Source organism: Papaver somniferum, chromosome 5 (assembly GCF_003573695.1).
Source record: "Papaver somniferum cultivar HN1 chromosome 5, ASM357369v1, whole genome shotgun sequence".
In the NCBI taxonomy this organism is placed as follows: Eukaryota; Viridiplantae; Streptophyta; class Magnoliopsida; order Ranunculales; family Papaveraceae; genus Papaver; species Papaver somniferum.
In genome coordinates, this window is record NC_039362.1 from 69,008,577 (window position 1) to 69,025,779 (window position 17,203).

The following is a 17,203-nucleotide window of genomic DNA, read 5'->3' on the forward strand; positions in this document are numbered from 1 at the left end:
GTAGAACAAGTTATTGTGGAATCACAAAGAATGAGACAAAGAGATTTGTGATTACTTTTTATATCTTACCTATCGGAGATAAATCTCGAGCAAATCTTAGAAAAGATACTACTCAATACGATAGAACAAAGTAAGATCAGAACGCGCAACTACAAAGAAAATAGTTGGGTCTGGCTTCAGAATCCCAATGAAGTCTTTAAGTCGTTAATCTGTAATGGTTTTAGGAAAAAACCTAGGTTAAAGGAGAATCGACTCTAGTCGAACGGGTACGCAAACTTGGTTCCCGGACTTCAACAGTTAAATCAGTTAGCGAATGGGTATGCAAACTTAAGTACCCTGACTTAAACAATTGAATAAGTTTACGAACGGGTATGCAAACTTGTCTTGAATTCCGTCAAAACAGTTCGTACACTAAGTACACAAACCGTAATGTATCCAGACATGGGTTTTAGCTCTTAACTCCCATTTCAATCATTGAAACATTCTTAGAAGACGACAATAGCTGTCTCACACAAACTATTAGCTTATAAGCAATTTTTAAGTGATCGAATGATCAATACGAAACATTCTGAGCCTACATCAAATGACGGTCTCACACAAATCATGTAAGATGTTACCAGGTGACTTTCACATGATCATCTTTTGACTTTCGTAAATAATAATGATGAACGTGGTTAAAGCAAAAAGCTTTCCAACATATTTTTCGAGAAAGATATAAGCGAGTTAAATTCAGCTCGAAATATCAAATGTGTATAATGTAAAGTCTATATAGTTATACGACTTTGTCTCAATAGGAGATAAAATATAATAGACTTCTGAGTGATATATGAGTTCAAGTCTGCACATACTTTTTGTTGATGAAGTTCCACAAGTTCCCCTTAGTATTTATTCGTCTTCAATCGATGAACGTTGTGATGTCTAAAGCTCAACTACATATCGATCCTAATCCGAGACATAGCTAGAAGTAGACAAGAAATCAAGACTTATAGTTTTGACAACTAAACTTGAAAAACAAGCTTGAGATAGCAACACTTGCAAGTTCGACCGAGCAGTGCTCTAACAGTTGGATATGTGTTTTGGAATCAGCTTCAAACCATACCGTGGACCATTGTTATTGTACTGCAATTTTTGTTTCTATTATAAACCCCATGCTTCTGTTGTTAGTCTCGTCGTATTGCCTAAAGGTATCGCTATTGCCATGAGTTGTTCTTCTGTGTGGTTGCTACATATGACACCTTCTCCTGCTGGTCTTAGATGTCCTGAATAGAAAGAGATGAAAAATCAGTAATTCTTAAAAAAAAACTATTCTTGTACATTTAGGCTAGTAATTTCTTTACTTAAGATATATAATGCCATGTATTTCATGTTGATTACAAAAATGATATATGTCTCTAACATTCAGAAATATATTTAATAATCTTCCTTGCATTCCAGTTATCACCAAAAGGTAACTTGAATTGATGTAGCACAAACTCCTTGACCACAAAGTGTTGGTTTTAGAAATGCATTAAAGTTAGTTAGTTTTATTAATGCACCAAGTATCATGCACTAGCATCACTCCTTCCAGTGATGGACTTTCCTCTTCGTTAGTGCATGGTGCGCGTCTCCTCTGCCCCATGCTTGGTGCGTGTCTTAATGTGCTTGAGCCTTTTCAGTCGGTGTTATAAGTATTGTTACTCTGATTTGAAGCCCCTGGCTATGAGAATTTAACGACTAATTATTAAAACAACCATTTATGTCAATATTTGACATCATTACTTATTACATATTCATGGTTATGTGTTAGTGACATGAAACGCTATACCACTGAGTACCCAACATACTCAAATACCCACAACTCGTACACTAGAGCTTATCAGTGACATCTTATTTCTTAGATATCGTCGATCGTGATTCACAACTTACAGCTATCGCTTAGAGCTCATCATCCGCGCCCCATCACTTAGATCTCATTGTGCATTGTTGTTTAAAGCGCATCGTTTATTAAGGCTTGTAGCCTATATTTCCAGTACCATAGTCTACTCTCCTCGACTTGTTACTTGTTAGAGATCATTGAGTCTCTATTAGTCAAATAGTCTTATAAGACTTTGTCAATTCAACAATCATAGCATACTGACTTCTACTTGTTGATTTCTACGAGATATCAAACATATCACATGTTGGGTATTTTTTATGGTTTTGGTCTGGCGGTCTATGATAAACATGGCACACTCATAAAAGAAAGAAACTAAGTCATGATAAATATCGAGATAAAGAAGGGATAAGTAAACACGTAATGATAAGTCTTCCCAACAATGTTTAAAATATTTTACCATGTTTTTCACATTTTTATGGAGTCTTCTCGATTCTTTTATTTTCAACACGTTTTACACTTCTTATGGAAGACCGGTGTGCTAATACTACCATCAATAGGCAAATCAACCTATTCATATAAAAACCTTGAAAATACCAAGTTAGCTCTCAACAAGATCAGAGAATTAGTAGTTGAAAAGGCGAGGGTACCCAAATATACCTCAAGCTAAAAAATTTCCTACGTATAAGTCCTTTCTCCGAAAGTGATTGTCTATGGACTGAGTCGATACAACGCAACTAATCGGTTCACACTTCGTGTGATCGTTTATGGGTATGAGATCGAGACAATACAACAACGAAGTATGTTTACTTGATAAAAAGGTTCAGACTTAACCAAACACAATAGGATTGCTTATCAAGTAAATAGGAATTAACATTTGTGTAATTTACTTTAATTGTAATAAAACAATTATAATGCGGAAATATAAAGTAAATGACACAACAAGATTTTGTTAACGAGAAAACCGCAAATGCATAAAAACCCCGGGACCTTGTCCAGAATTGAATACTCTCAGGATTAAGCCGCTACACAAAATTAAACCTAACTTCGTATAGTTGGGACCAAGTAACTAAACCTATAGTTCACCTAGTTCCGTCTGTATTCCCACGCCTCCAACTTATGAATAAGTCAAGTACTTGGAACAATTACTTTGGTTCGTATTCCAAACAGTAAAGGAACAACAAATCTGTTTGGTAGCAACTCTCTTTAACCAAGTGATGTGAGTCGGACAAAGACTCTTCTGTCTATCTTAACATAAACTCCTTCGTCAGGTTCTTAGATATATCTTATGTTCAATCACCAAAGATAATTGTTAAGATTTTGCAATCAATACTTTTAATCACAAAGAATTGTATTGATGCCGATCTACACAACTAATCAATCCAATCTACCACAAGGATAAACCGATTATAGTTAGATCCTCTTATACCGAAACAAGTATTGTGCACACCAAAGATTATCAACCCCAAATCAGAAATCTTCAATATCTTATTTGTCTTCAAATCTTCTTAGATCTTCAATAAACACCTGCACACAACAATTTGAATCTCTTGTGATCAATCACGCTCAGAACGGAGTCTGTTAACAATGGATTATCACAAGATCGTCTTTAGCATTAACAACAGTCTAAAGATCCCTGTCGAAACTTCGATCTAGTTTGAGTGAATCTTATATCATAAGAGAAGATTCTCAAGCATAAACAAACCAGGTGCAATCAAAGTTCAACCACCGTTAGTCAATCAAATCAATCGAAAACACAAGATAAACCGCAATTATCTAGTTTCCCACCAACGGTACTCGTAGAGCTTCTCAATCCCAAAGAAGACTTTAAACTGAACGGGCGTAAGAGATTTCGTCTAATTAGGTTACACTCCTCTCTGAATAGGCGGCTACACCAGTAACAACACAACCGAGGAAGTTTGCTGTCACGAAGGATTAGTTTGCTAGAAATGCAAACTTCGAGTATTTATAGACAAGGAAGTTTGGACACCAAGGAATTTCCAAAACCGAAAATATTCTCAAAGATATTCAATATATTCCAAATTCGGTTTTCATAATTCCTGGAAATGCTCTATCCAAAATAATGACCGAAAATCTCTTTGGAAAATCTCAACTAGTAAATGCACATTACTAATTCTCATTTTCCTAAAATAAAATTAACAACCTTAATTAAAAGATTATTAACTTATTTATATTTCGATCCTGGGATTTTCTTCCTATAGCTATTAAGGAATAACTTTGAACAATAAAAGATAAACATTAATGTACGTGTTCAAAGTATGCCGACATCCTTACTTTGTAAGTCCTCTTTCATACTTACAACCTTGAAACCGATTTGCCACACTTCCAAACAAGTTTAGAATTGGTTCATATGACTTTCAAGAACTATGCGATTGATTAAGAAACACTCAATCACAAATCATGGGTTTAACAGTTCTACCAAAACAAGTTTTGGTTCTACCTCCATGTGAGTATTGTGCATATTCACTCTAGCTTTCCAAAATTCGGTTGACTAGGTACTAGGATCGGTTCCCCACATATATATGGTATCTAACTTATATGTGTTGCACATGTCCATAGGATCGGTTCCCCTTTGCCTAAAAACGTGTTGCACATGTCCATAGGATCGGTTCCCCTTTCTGCTACAAACTTGCTTCACCTCATACAAGGATCGATTCCCCTTGGTGATGTGTTGCACATCTTCATAGGATCGGTTCCCCTTTACCCAGATTCGGTTCAACAAAACACAAACTCGATCATACCATCTCAGGTGATTACTTAAGATCGGTTTCACTAATAAAAGTCATACCAATACATAAGTCAGGCCTTTGTGAATAGTTTTACCAAGATCACAAACAAGTCGTGAGAGGTTATATTAAATCACACATATTGGATGTTCACAAGATATGCAATGAATAACAATCCCAATAACGCCCGACGATTTCCTTTTCGATTCATAAACAAGTTTATGAACTTAATTCCTTAAAACACATGTAAAACGTTGTTTCTTAGGATGAAATCCTCACCTCATACCCATATATAATCACAATAGCATTTAAACGATTATGTCGATGTCTTATCTACAAAGTTTAATGGTTAAGCAATAAACTTCATATTGTATTCCTTAATATTATATCTATCTAGAGTGTTCATGCTTCGCGGTTTCGTTTTCAATATGCACGACATGAAAGATACGTTGGGGAATGAAAAAGTTCAAGTCAAATATCACTAACCTCAAGTGAAAGGATGATGTTGTCGTTGTAGCTTCTTACTTCTTCAAGTTTTCGCAATACTTTTAATGTCTCATATCCTAATACTTTCAAGCTAACCTATACGAAGTTGACTCTAGTACATAATCAAGCGACTCTTAAAATGAGTTTTGATTTACTAAAATATGACAACCAAATTTGACATACCAACGCTTGGTGGGTCCAACCGAGCTATGCTCTAACAGTAGTAGTTTTACAGCTAAGTTTAAGAACTTGATATTCACAGTTCGAAGATATCACCTGAAAAAGCGGGGGGTCTAACAACCACACCCAATATTTCGCTTAGGAATCTGTATGGACTAACTCCAATATACTTTCAAGAGAATCAAATAGATAGTCAGACTCAATCTTAAGAAAATTATATCAAGGATTTATATCTTAATTTCTCAATTCAATCCGCAATCAAACAAATAGGAATTTGCGAGCCCGATTGAATATAAGAAATAACTTAGACGGTATCAAAAACCAATATCCAAGTGTCAATCAATTTAATCAACAACCAAAGGTTGGATTCACAATTGATTGAACTTACAGCACAACCTCTGATATCTCAATTATATAAACAAATACAACGCGGAAAAGAAATAACACAAACACCAGAAGTTTTGTTAACGAGGAAACCGCAAATGCAGATTAACCCCGGGACCTAGTCCAGATTTGAACACCACACTGTATTAAGCTGCTACAGACACTAGCCTACTCCAAGTTAACTTCGGACTGGAATGTAGTTGAGCCCCAACCAATCTCACACTGATCAAGGTATAGTTGCGCTCCTTATGCCTCTAAATCGCAGCAGGACTCGACGCACTTGATTCCCTTAGCTGATCTCACCCTCAACTAAGAGTTGCTACGACCTAAAGTCGAAGACTTGATAAACCAATCTGTCTCACACAGAAAAGTCTATTGAATAGATAAATCTATCTCCCACGGATAAACCTATGAGTTTTGTTCTGTCTTTTGATAAATCAAGGTGAACAAGAACCAATTGATATAGCAGACTTGTATTCCCGAAGAACAACCTAAAAATATCTCTTTTTTTTTTTTGCTTAATCATGAAATTTTTACCAAATTTTTTTAACAAAAATTTCAATGGAGCCAGAGCATTGATCATGACTCAATTAAGCAAGAAGAAAAACAAAAGGCTCAGCAGAGCATTACAGAAAACAGAAATAAAGGAATCAAAATCTAAAGTCTACATCAACTTCATTTTCCATTCTGCCAACAGTTTGAGGTTTTTCTTCATAAAACAGCACTACTCCTCTAGCTAATGTGACTCTTTTTTTTTGCCATTTTGTCATCAGAAAAATTTATTTCTTTGTATGAGTATCTAAATGTAATTAGAGGGATACTTTGCGTTATTTTCATCCATCTATGAAATACTATCCATGGTATTTTATTGTTACTGAAAGCAACCAAAACAACATTAGAGTCTAAGATGAAGCATACCTCCTGATATGTCTTTTTGACAGCCCATTCGCCTGCTACAATAAGAGCCATTACTTCATCCAAGTAATTTGTGGCTATACCCAGACCACCAGATGCAGCTCCTAGACAAACACCAACACTATTTCTGGCAATGAATCCCAAACCTGCCATCCCTGGGTTCCCTTTAGAAGCACCATCACAATATATAAGTACCTGGTTTGGACTTGGCAGCTTGAAATAACATTGTTTAGCAATGAAGTTTTGAGTCTTAATCCCTGAAATATCAAAAGTGAGGAGAATATGTAGATCATACATACTGCCATTCATTTTCCCTCTCATTCTGACACTGCATTTCTTTGTAAATCTTGTAATTTGTTTTTTAAACTTTTAAGTGTTTGGACTTTCCCTTTCATATATGATTTCGTTTCTTGTTTGCCATAACTGCACCATGGTATTAAAATCTCAATTGTACCAAACTTCCTTGATATCAGTACTCTTCTTTTTGGCTGTATTTAACACATCTTCAAAGTTGACAGGTCTTGAGCAATGAAATATACTACTTATCCAGTGCCATATATATTCGCTAAATTCACATGACCAAAGTAAATGATCCATCGTATCTTAGTGATTACCACAAATATAACATTTAGATACAGTAGAGAAACCTTTTTTTCCTAACATATTCCTCAGTTGCACAAGCTCCTCTTAAAATTTTCCATAGATTGGCAGATGTATAAGGATGGATACAAGGTTGCCATACCTGATGAGCCCAAGGCACCACTGGATGTTTTTGTCTTATCACCTGAGCAACATTTGTTACAGTAAATTTGCCAATAGTATCATAGGCCCATATTATTTTATCTTTGCCTCCTCCTATGACCGGTAGTTCATTAAGATTAAAGTATTTCAGTATAAAATTTGGAATGTGCCACTCATCATTTTGAATTAAGTCTTGCACTTTCATCTCCAAATGCTTTTTAATATAGTCATCATCAACATCTCTTACAATTAAGGCATAACCTTTAACCCACTTATCCTTCCAAACAGAGATGTTTTCTCCATCACCAACTAACCATCTGCTACCTTCTTGTACTTCTGACATTACCCATTTCAGGCCTGGCGAGATGGAAGTCTGCTTGTAGTAATTAATCCACTCTCCCTTCTTGTTTTTGTATTTAGCTTCCATAGCAGCTTAATTAACAGAGCCTTATTCATCATTCAAGTCTTCTTAAACCCAATCCTCCCTCATCTATAGGTGCATTTACTTTGTCCCATTTAACAATGACTAGTTTTTTTACATTAGGATCACCAGACCACATAAAATTTCTGATGATTCTCTCACAAGTTAGAATCACTGATTTGGGCCATTTGTAAACTGACATAATGTATATGGGTATACTGCAAAGCACAAGCGTAACCGATGTCAATCTGGCAGAAAAGGCTAACAATTTCCCCATCCATCCAGCTAGCATTTTTTGCATCATTTCCACAATCCCCCATACTTGATGTGTTTTAACTCTACCAGGATTAAGAATGACTCCTAAATATTTATCAGGAAAATAGATAATTCCATTTGCAGGAAATTTGCAATTTTATTTCTTCTTGAATCTGAAACTCCACCAACAAAACACTTGCTTTTGGTCTTATTCACCTCCTATCCTGATGCTTTTTGATATTTACCCAGAAGCTCCATCAAGTTTTGTAGGTTCTTCGTATGCCCATTACAAAATATAAAAATATCATCAACAAACATCAAGTGAGTTGGCTAACAACCATCTCTATTTACCATGGCTTGAATCTTGCCTATTTGTACTAATTTTGAGATATTTCTACTTAACACTTCCTCAACAAGCACAAAGAGAATGGGTGATAGTGGGTCACCCTGCCTAAGGCCTCTTCTGACTTCAAAGAATCCACAAGGACCACCATTAACAAGCACTGAGATTTTAGCTGATTCAAATATCTTTCTCAACCAGTTTATACTCCTCACTGAAAAACCAAATCTTTTTAGTACTTCAAACAAGAAATTCCAGCTTATGGAGTCAAAAGCTTGAGTAATATCAATTTTAAGACCTACATTTACCCCTCTCCTCTTGATATCCAATTCATTAACAAGCTCAGATGCTAAAACAATCTTCTCATGTATGTTCCTCCCTTTGATGAATGCACTTTGTTGAACTGAAACCATTTTATCAATCATAGTACTAATTCTGGTTGTAATAATTCTTGTGATAATTTTAAAGTTAAAATTGGCCAGTCCAATAGGCCTGAAATGCTCAGCTCTGTTTTCACCTTGTATTTTTGGGAATAGAAACAAGAAGTTAGAATTAAAACCTTTGGGTATGAAATTGTTCCTCCAACAATATTGTATATCTTCCACCAGTTCAGCCCCAATTATTTCCCATGCAAATTTGTAAAGGCTCCCTGGAAAACCATCAGGCCCTAGAGCACTGTTAGCATTCATTTCAAATACTGCATTTTTGATTTCAGCCAAAGAAGAAAGAGCATCAAGAAGTATATTATCTTCCTCATTTAAGATTTTTGGTATTGTTGCAAGTAGATCTTCATCAAATACTACATTTCTTGATTTAAACTTCTTCTGAAAATGTTTGACTAAAACATCAGCAATCTGGTTTTAATCTGTTACTAAATTTCCTTCATCATTCTCCACTTCAGCAATATTATTTTGTGCCCTCCTGATTCTCATGTTTGCATGGAAAAAAGTAGTGTTAGATCCACCTTCTTTAACCCATTTAATTCTATATTTATTCCTCATCATTTCATTGTATTGTTGAGATGCCAACTCATGTTTCCCTCTTGCAGTTATTAAATTATTAAGTAACTCTATATTTTCAGGGTCAGCATCAGAATCTAAAGAAGCATCCAAAACATCATCTTCAGTAGTTTTTATCTTAATTCTGAGATCTCCAAACACCTCCCAATTTCATTTTTTAAGTATATTCTCCAATCTTTTAAGCTTACTGAGAAATTGGAATGCAGGATTTCCATCACATTGTTCCTCCCATGAGTCTTTTATCACCTTTAAGAAACCAGGATGAGATGTCCAAACAGATTGGTATCTAAATGGATATTAGATGGTTTAGGGACATAATTAACACCACCCAATAATGCACCATGATCAGAAGTACCCCTAACTCCAACTTTATAACACCATCCATCATACTTTTCCAAAGCAAAGAGGGACTGAAATTAAGTACTAAATTTCTAAGTTTGTCTTGGGTCTGAGATCTTCTCAAACCCCTGACATTCAAGTATAAAACTCTCATTGAGATTGAGACATTTGAGAAGTATTGGAACTTCCCACACCAGTTTTAACTAAACTGCTAGCTTGTTTTCTTGTGGTGAAAGTAGGTATACCTTTAATGCTTTTACCCTTGACTGGTTTGCTGATGACTTTAAAGAAAGCTTGATCCTGTTTTTCCACAACTTCAATTAGAGCATAAATTTGCTTGGAGAAACAATCTTACTACCATTTGCACTTTCATTAGATGAATTAAGTCTTCTAGTTGTAACTGCTTTAACATTCACCTCCTTCCAACCCAAATTATCCTCATCACAAGAATTTATATTAGATAATACTTCTGCTGTTAATGCCTCCACTGATTCTTCGATTGTAAAGGGTATTATAACCTTGTCAGCATCTTGATTCAATGGTGGAATACTTGTCCCAATATCAATAAGTTTCTCAACCGATAAAGATGGAAAATCCTTAAGAGAGTTTAAGATACCAGTAAAACCAACATCATTTTGTGTAGATTTATCTAATTGAGAATCCACGACTTCCTTTTGAAATTTACTTTGACCAACACTAGGAATAATAACTTTTCCTTCTTCCACCTCATAAGTTAATGGAATTTCAGATTGTGATGTACCTACATTTTTTGGAGTATTGCATATATCAAAACCACTCACAGACTATTTCTGAACTTTCTTAGGAGTGTATGTCCATTTTTAATGATGAATGATCTGAGAATAAACATTATGTGTTTTTCCTCTCCTAATTGTTCTACATTCAGCTACATAATGTCCAATAACTTTACAATGATTGCAGAATTTAGGAATTTTAGAAGTTCTAACCTCTTGTTCAAACTTACCATATTTTGATTCCACCCAAACCTTATTTGGAATTGCTTTAGTTAAATCAATTTCAACCAGAATGCTTGCATAGTAACCAATTTCTTTCTTCAATGTAGTTTCATCCACTCGAATTGGTCTTCCAAGAGCACTTCCCATTACCATTAGAATAATTTCCTTCCAATATTTAATACTTAATTCTGCAAAACAATCCATACAAAAGCAGTAGAAGATTTTTGAATTTCTGGTTTAAAATCCCTTTCCCAATACCTAAGTCTTAGAACTTGAGATTCAATCTCCCAGAAACCCTCATAGATGTATTTCATATCCTCACCATTATCCAACTTAATGATAAAGAAACCCTTACCAATAGGAATGAATTGACATGTACCTTTGAGTGTCCATTGCTTTCTCAGATTTGACTCAACAACTGTCAACTTAAGGTTAACAAGATCCAAACAACCAATTAAACTAAATCTCCATTCATTTAAGCTTGCATCAATAACTTCGTCATGAATAAAGACCGAAGTACTAAAAGTAATTGGAACTGAAGAATTATCCGATCTGAGATTTTTAGCTATCTCAAAATCAGATTGAGAGTTTGAATTATCCGACACGTTTCCTCAGATTTCAAACATTATGAATCATCATTACAAAAACAAGGATCTCCTAAAGAAAATAATGTAAAAAATGAAATTAATTATCACCTGAGATGATGAATTTGATGAACTAATACTCGAAAAACGAGAAAAAAATTTCTCCGAGTTGATCACCGAGTTGCAGAGCTCGGCTCATCCGATTCACTGTCCAAAAAAGTCTAAATAATTATGCGTCTGCCGGGAGTCGAACCCGGGTCTATTGCTTGGAAGAAAATTATCCTAACTGTTAGACTACAAACGTGGTTAAAAATATCAATCACCTCACAATAATATTTATCGTATGGTAGCGAAACAAGATATTGTGGAATCACAAACGATGAGACGAAGATGTTTGTGATTACTTTTTATCTTGCCTATCGGAGATTAAATCTCGAGAAAATCTTAGAGAAGATAATACTCAATCACGATAGAAAACAGCAAGATCAGAACATGCAACTACAGAGAAAATAGTTGGGTATGGCTTCACAATCCTAATGAAGTCTTCAAGTCGTTAACCTACAGGGTTTTAGAAAAACCTAAGGTTAAAGGAGAATCGACTATAGTCGCAACTAATATCACACAGGAGGTGTGGGGATTAGGTTTCCCAGTTGCTAGAGTTCTCCTTTATATAGTCTTCAAATCAGGGTTTGCAATCAATGTTACCTTGGTAACAAAGCATTCAATATTCACCGTTAGATAAAAACCTGATTAGACTCAAGCTAATATCTTTCAACCGTTAGATCGAACTTAGCTTCTTACACACAAATGAAAAGTGACTTCATTTAGATATGAGTAACCGTACCTAAACGTGTACACCTTTGTTGGCTCAACAATAGTTAACTGAAGTTATCCATATGAACACTTTCATATCAACCTCATTCATCTTAACCATAACTTATAAATAGTTCAAATGACTCAAATGAAACTAGTTCTAGAGTTGTTCAATTGTTTATATTCTCATAGAAGTATACAAGACACAATTGAAGCAAAATTGATTTTGATTCACTCGAATCAAGTCATGAACATTATAGCCACGGTTTGCAAAAGATTGCATTTCTTATTATGTAAATGTGTTAGTTCATGAACAAATCGATTTTATAAAATTATCCACTCAAATATGCAAACGGGTACGCATACCTTAGCGACCAGACTAAGGTTGGATTCTCCAGTATGCAAACGGGTACACATACCACCAAACTTAGCAGAAATTCCCGGAACTGAACCTCACGCCAATACACGTACCGGTATGCGTACAAGGTTCCCGGACTTTCACTAAACCAACCAGTACGCATACGTGTATGCATACCATGGTTACCGGACTTGGACTACATATATGCAAGTACGTATACTATGCTTTATCCAATTGTTCTAAAATCTCGTTTCAACAATTGAAACATTCTTGGAAGACGACAATAGCTGTCTCACAAAAACTATTAGCTTCAAAGCAATTTTTAAGTGATCGAATGATCAATACGAAACATTATGAGTCTACATCAAATGACTGTCTCACACAAATCATGTAAGATGTTACAAGACGATTTTCACATGACCATCTTTTGACTTTCGTCAAGAATATAAGATGAACTTGGTTAAAGCGAAAGCTTACCAACACATATTTCGAGAAATATGTAAGCGAGTTAAACTCAGCTCGAAATATCAAATGTGCATAATTGAAGTCTATATAGCTATACGACTTTTATCTCAAATAGTAGATAGAGTAGATAGACTTTTGAGTGATAGATGAGTTCAAGTCTCCACATACCTTTTGTTGATGAAGTTCCACAAGCTCCCCTTAGTAGTTCTTCGTCTTCAATCGATGAACGTCGTGAATTCAAATGCTCAACTACACTTTCTATCCTAATCTGAGACTTAGCTATAAGTAGAATAGAAATCAAGACTTATAGTTTTGGCAACTAAACTTCACAAACAAGCTTGAGATAAAAACGCTTGCGAGTTCGACCGAGCAGTGCTCTAATATCGCCTACAACCACATCAATACCGTGATCTCTCATTTTATCTTCCTCCATCTATAAGATCAAACCTACCACCTCTCTTTGAGACCGAAGTGGAGCTCAAACAACCAATCTCGTACGATTTTGATCTCCCAAATTCATATAAATATTCCTACTCTGACTTTGTTGTTTGACACCTAAAATAATATATAAGATAGTCAATCATCACATACATTTGTTGATGAAGTCCTCGTAGATGCCTTTGTTGTTCTTCTGCCTTTAATCTTCCAGGGTCAACTAGTAAATTCTGATACTCAACACTAATTATCTATTCTTAGTCCAAACTGAATTTAATAAACTATAAATCAAGATATATTTTTGATCAACTAAATTTGACAACAAGCTTGACATACCAAACTTATGAGATTGACCGACGATTCTCTAATAAACGTAGTTGATTAAAATCCAACCACTACAACCAAGTAAAGACCAAGCTAAAACACAAGTAACGAGACGCAGAAGAGAAAATTTCATCGAGGATCTTGGCCATGGCATTTAACTTGAAGGTTAAGTGTTATATTTATAAAATCTTCCAAAGATAGACCCTTCAGGGGATACTTCTGTTAGAGCATAGCTAGGTTGAACCCACCAACCGTTTGTATGTAAAGTTTGATTGTCATATTTTAGTATCAAAACTCATATAAAGTCGCTTGATTAATTACTAGAGTCAACCTCGTTTAGGTTAAATTGGAAAGTCTAGGAATGTTGAGACTTACAAGTATTACTCTAAAGACCTGAAGAATGTGAAGAAGTAACGACTACGACGATCCGCTTGAGGTGACTTGACTTGTTTCTATTCCTAATGTATCTTTCAAGTCGCTTTATATTGAAAACGTGACATGCGAAGCTATATTTATAACACTCTAGTGATTAGACTTGGTCATAACATTATGATCAAAGTATCAAGGAATTATATTGAACAACGAAGTATAACGGTTATCTTTTGAACTTCGTAAATACTATATCAACATAATTTATGTATTTAGTTACTTGATTATTTGTATGATATAGGTGTTATTTCATCCTAGGAAACTATGTATTATTGAATTGGTTTAAGGAAGTAGATGTATAAACTTGTTTCATAATCGAAAGGGAAATTATAAGTATGTTGGTTTGGCTCTTTTATTGAATAATATCCGGATGACCAATGCAAGATGACAAGGTAGAACCGATCTTAACTTATATTGTGAATCAATGTGTAACCTGTAATAGCCTATATTGTGTGACAAGGTGTAACCGATCCTAACTAGCTTTGGAAGCAAGGTGTAACCGATCACAGCCTACTTTGGGAAGCAAGGTGTAACCGGTCACAACCTACACTGGGAAGCATGGTATGACCGGTCACAACCTATATTATGAGTCATGGTATAACCGGTCCCAAGACCAAAACCGAGTTTCCAATATTCACATATTTCTTTATGTTTTGTGTGATTTTGGAATTAAGGTTTGCTACGATAGGAAACTCGATATTATATGAACATGTGCATAACTCTTATTAGGCCGCTACAGACACTAGCCTACTACAAGCTAACTTCGGACTGGACTATAGTTGAACCCCAATCAGTCTCCCACCGATTCAAGGTACAGTTGTATTCCTACGCCTCTGATCCCAGCAGGATACCGCGCACTTGATTCCCTTAGCTGATCTCACCCACAACTAAGAGTTGTTGCAACCCAAAATCGCAGACTTGATAATAAACAAATCTGTCTCACACAGAAAAGTCTATCAAAGGATAAATTTGTCTCCCACAGAAAAACCCTAGGTTTTTGTTCCGTCTTAAGATATAAAATCAAGGTGAACAGGAACCAATTTATAATCCGGTCTTATATTCCCGAAGAACAACCTAGATTAATCAATCACCTCTCAACAATCCTTCTTGATTATACAAGCGGTTTGTCGAGGAATCACAAACAGTGAGACGAAGATGTTTGTGACTTCTGTATCTTGCCTATCGGAGAACTCTCACGATCTCAACCCAATCAATAGATTGTACTCGTATGATAGAAGATGCAAGATCAGATCACACAACTACGATAAAAGTAGTATCGGTCTGGCTTCACAATCCCAATGAAGTCTTTAAGTCGTTAACCTGATTTTAGAGAAGAAAACCAAAGGTTAAAGGAGAATCGACTCTAGAGAGCACACTAGTATCACACAGACGTATGGGGATTAGTTTTGTACAATGCTAGATGTCTCCTTTATATAGCCTTCAAATCAGGGTTTTTCCTTAGTTACAAAGCAATCCATATTCACCGTTAGATGAAAACCTGATTTAGATTCAAGCTAATATTTCTCAACCGTTAGATCGAAAACTTAGCTTGTCACACACACTTGGGTAGACGTTTACTGGGTTTGTGAAAACCGTGCCCAAACGTGTACGTGTATGTTGGTTCAACATAGTAACCCAAAAGGTTAACCATATGAGCAATTCATATTAACCTAGTTCTTCTTCACCATAACTAGTTCAATTGACTCAAATGTACTAGTTAGAGAGTTGTTTAATTGCTATGAGATCTTATGTAACTACACAAGACACAATTGAAACAAAGATGATTCGATTCGATTGAACCGGCTCATGAACTTTATAGCCACGGTTTGCATAAAGCATTCCTTAGTAATTTAAGTTTCATGTTCAGAGCACATCTTTAGATCATAACCACTTAAGCTCACAAACAAGTTCGCGGACTTAAGGCAACCGGCAGAGTTTTCCAAACTCAGCAGAAAATCTCGGCAAAGAGACTTCTGCCAGTTCGCGGACTAGGTTTGCGGACTTGAAATTCACGAACGAATTTGGAATCCCAGCAGAAATTCTCGGTACAAGAACTTCCGACAGTTCGCGGACTGAGTTCGCAAACTGGGTCCGCGGACTTGGCAAGGCCAATTCCTCCGGTTTTTCTCAATCAACAAAGTTCGAAAACTTCGGATTAAGGAATACATGGTTATGTAATATAAACTCTCATTCCAATCATTGAGACATTCTCAGAGGACGTTATATAGCCATTATTCACAGACCGTTTCACGTCAGAGCAATTCTCAAAGTAATTGAAACTTTTCATGACTTTCGTCACTAGGTGAAGATAAACTTGATCAAAGTGAAACGCTTTACCAACACACGATTTCGAGAAAAATATAAGTAGTGAATACTCAGCTCGAAATGTCAAATGTGTATGATCCAGTCTATATAGCATACGACTTTTTGTCTCATAAGAAGTAGGAGATAGAATAGATAGACTTTTGAGTGATAGATAAGTTCAAGTCTCCACTTACCTTTTTGTTGATGAAGTTCCACGGTTCCTTGAGTAGATCTTCGTCGTTGTATGATGAATCGCCATGAAGTCCTTGAGCTTAACTACACTTTTTTATCTTAGTCCGAGACTTAGTTATAATAGACTAGAAATCAAGACTCATAGTTTTGATCACTAACATTGACAAACATGCTTGATATAGCAACGCATGCGAGGTCGACCGATCTATTCTCTAACACAAGTAATAATGTTCGGTGAAATTCTAATGAAATACGAAACTAGCTATGGTTTAGATATTGGTTAGATGATGTCACATCTCGTAAATCCGACGACTAGAGGTCTGCTAGTTCAAAATTGCTTTAGCAGTGCTAGAGAAAATTCCTTTCCCACGAGGATGAACAAACAAAATTCTCCGCTATAAAAGCAGTTGAAGTCCTAGGTTATATTGAGCTAATGTAGGATATCACTCAGCCTTCTTCTTTGAACAATGATATATTGTCGGCTAGTTTGGAAGCTAAAAAGAAAAATTTCAGGATAATAAAAAAGTTTGGAAGCTAAAAAGAGAAATTTCAGGATAATAGATGCTATAAAAATTTTACGATTTATCACTCGAATCTTTAAAATAAAAAAAACTTGTAAATAAGCATAACCCTCTTAAAGTATCAG

The 17,203-nt window shown here is 35.5% G+C and overlaps 1 protein-coding gene across 1 annotated transcript; it reads right to left on the bottom strand.

The window, feature by feature from the left end:
• Nucleotides 1–8,311: 8,311 nt before the first annotated feature.
• LOC113279150 lies at nt 8,312–10,800 on the bottom strand. Its single transcript, XM_026527855.1, has 5 exons — nt 10,662–10,800; nt 10,096–10,439; nt 9,925–9,979; nt 9,194–9,417; nt 8,312–9,145 (listed from the first exon to the last, which is right to left on the bottom strand). Exons 1-5 carry the CDS (start codon nt 10,798–10,800, stop codon nt 8,312–8,314), a joined length of 1,596 nt encoding a protein of 531 aa, XP_026383640.1.
• Nucleotides 10,801–17,203: the final 6,403 nt, after the last annotated feature.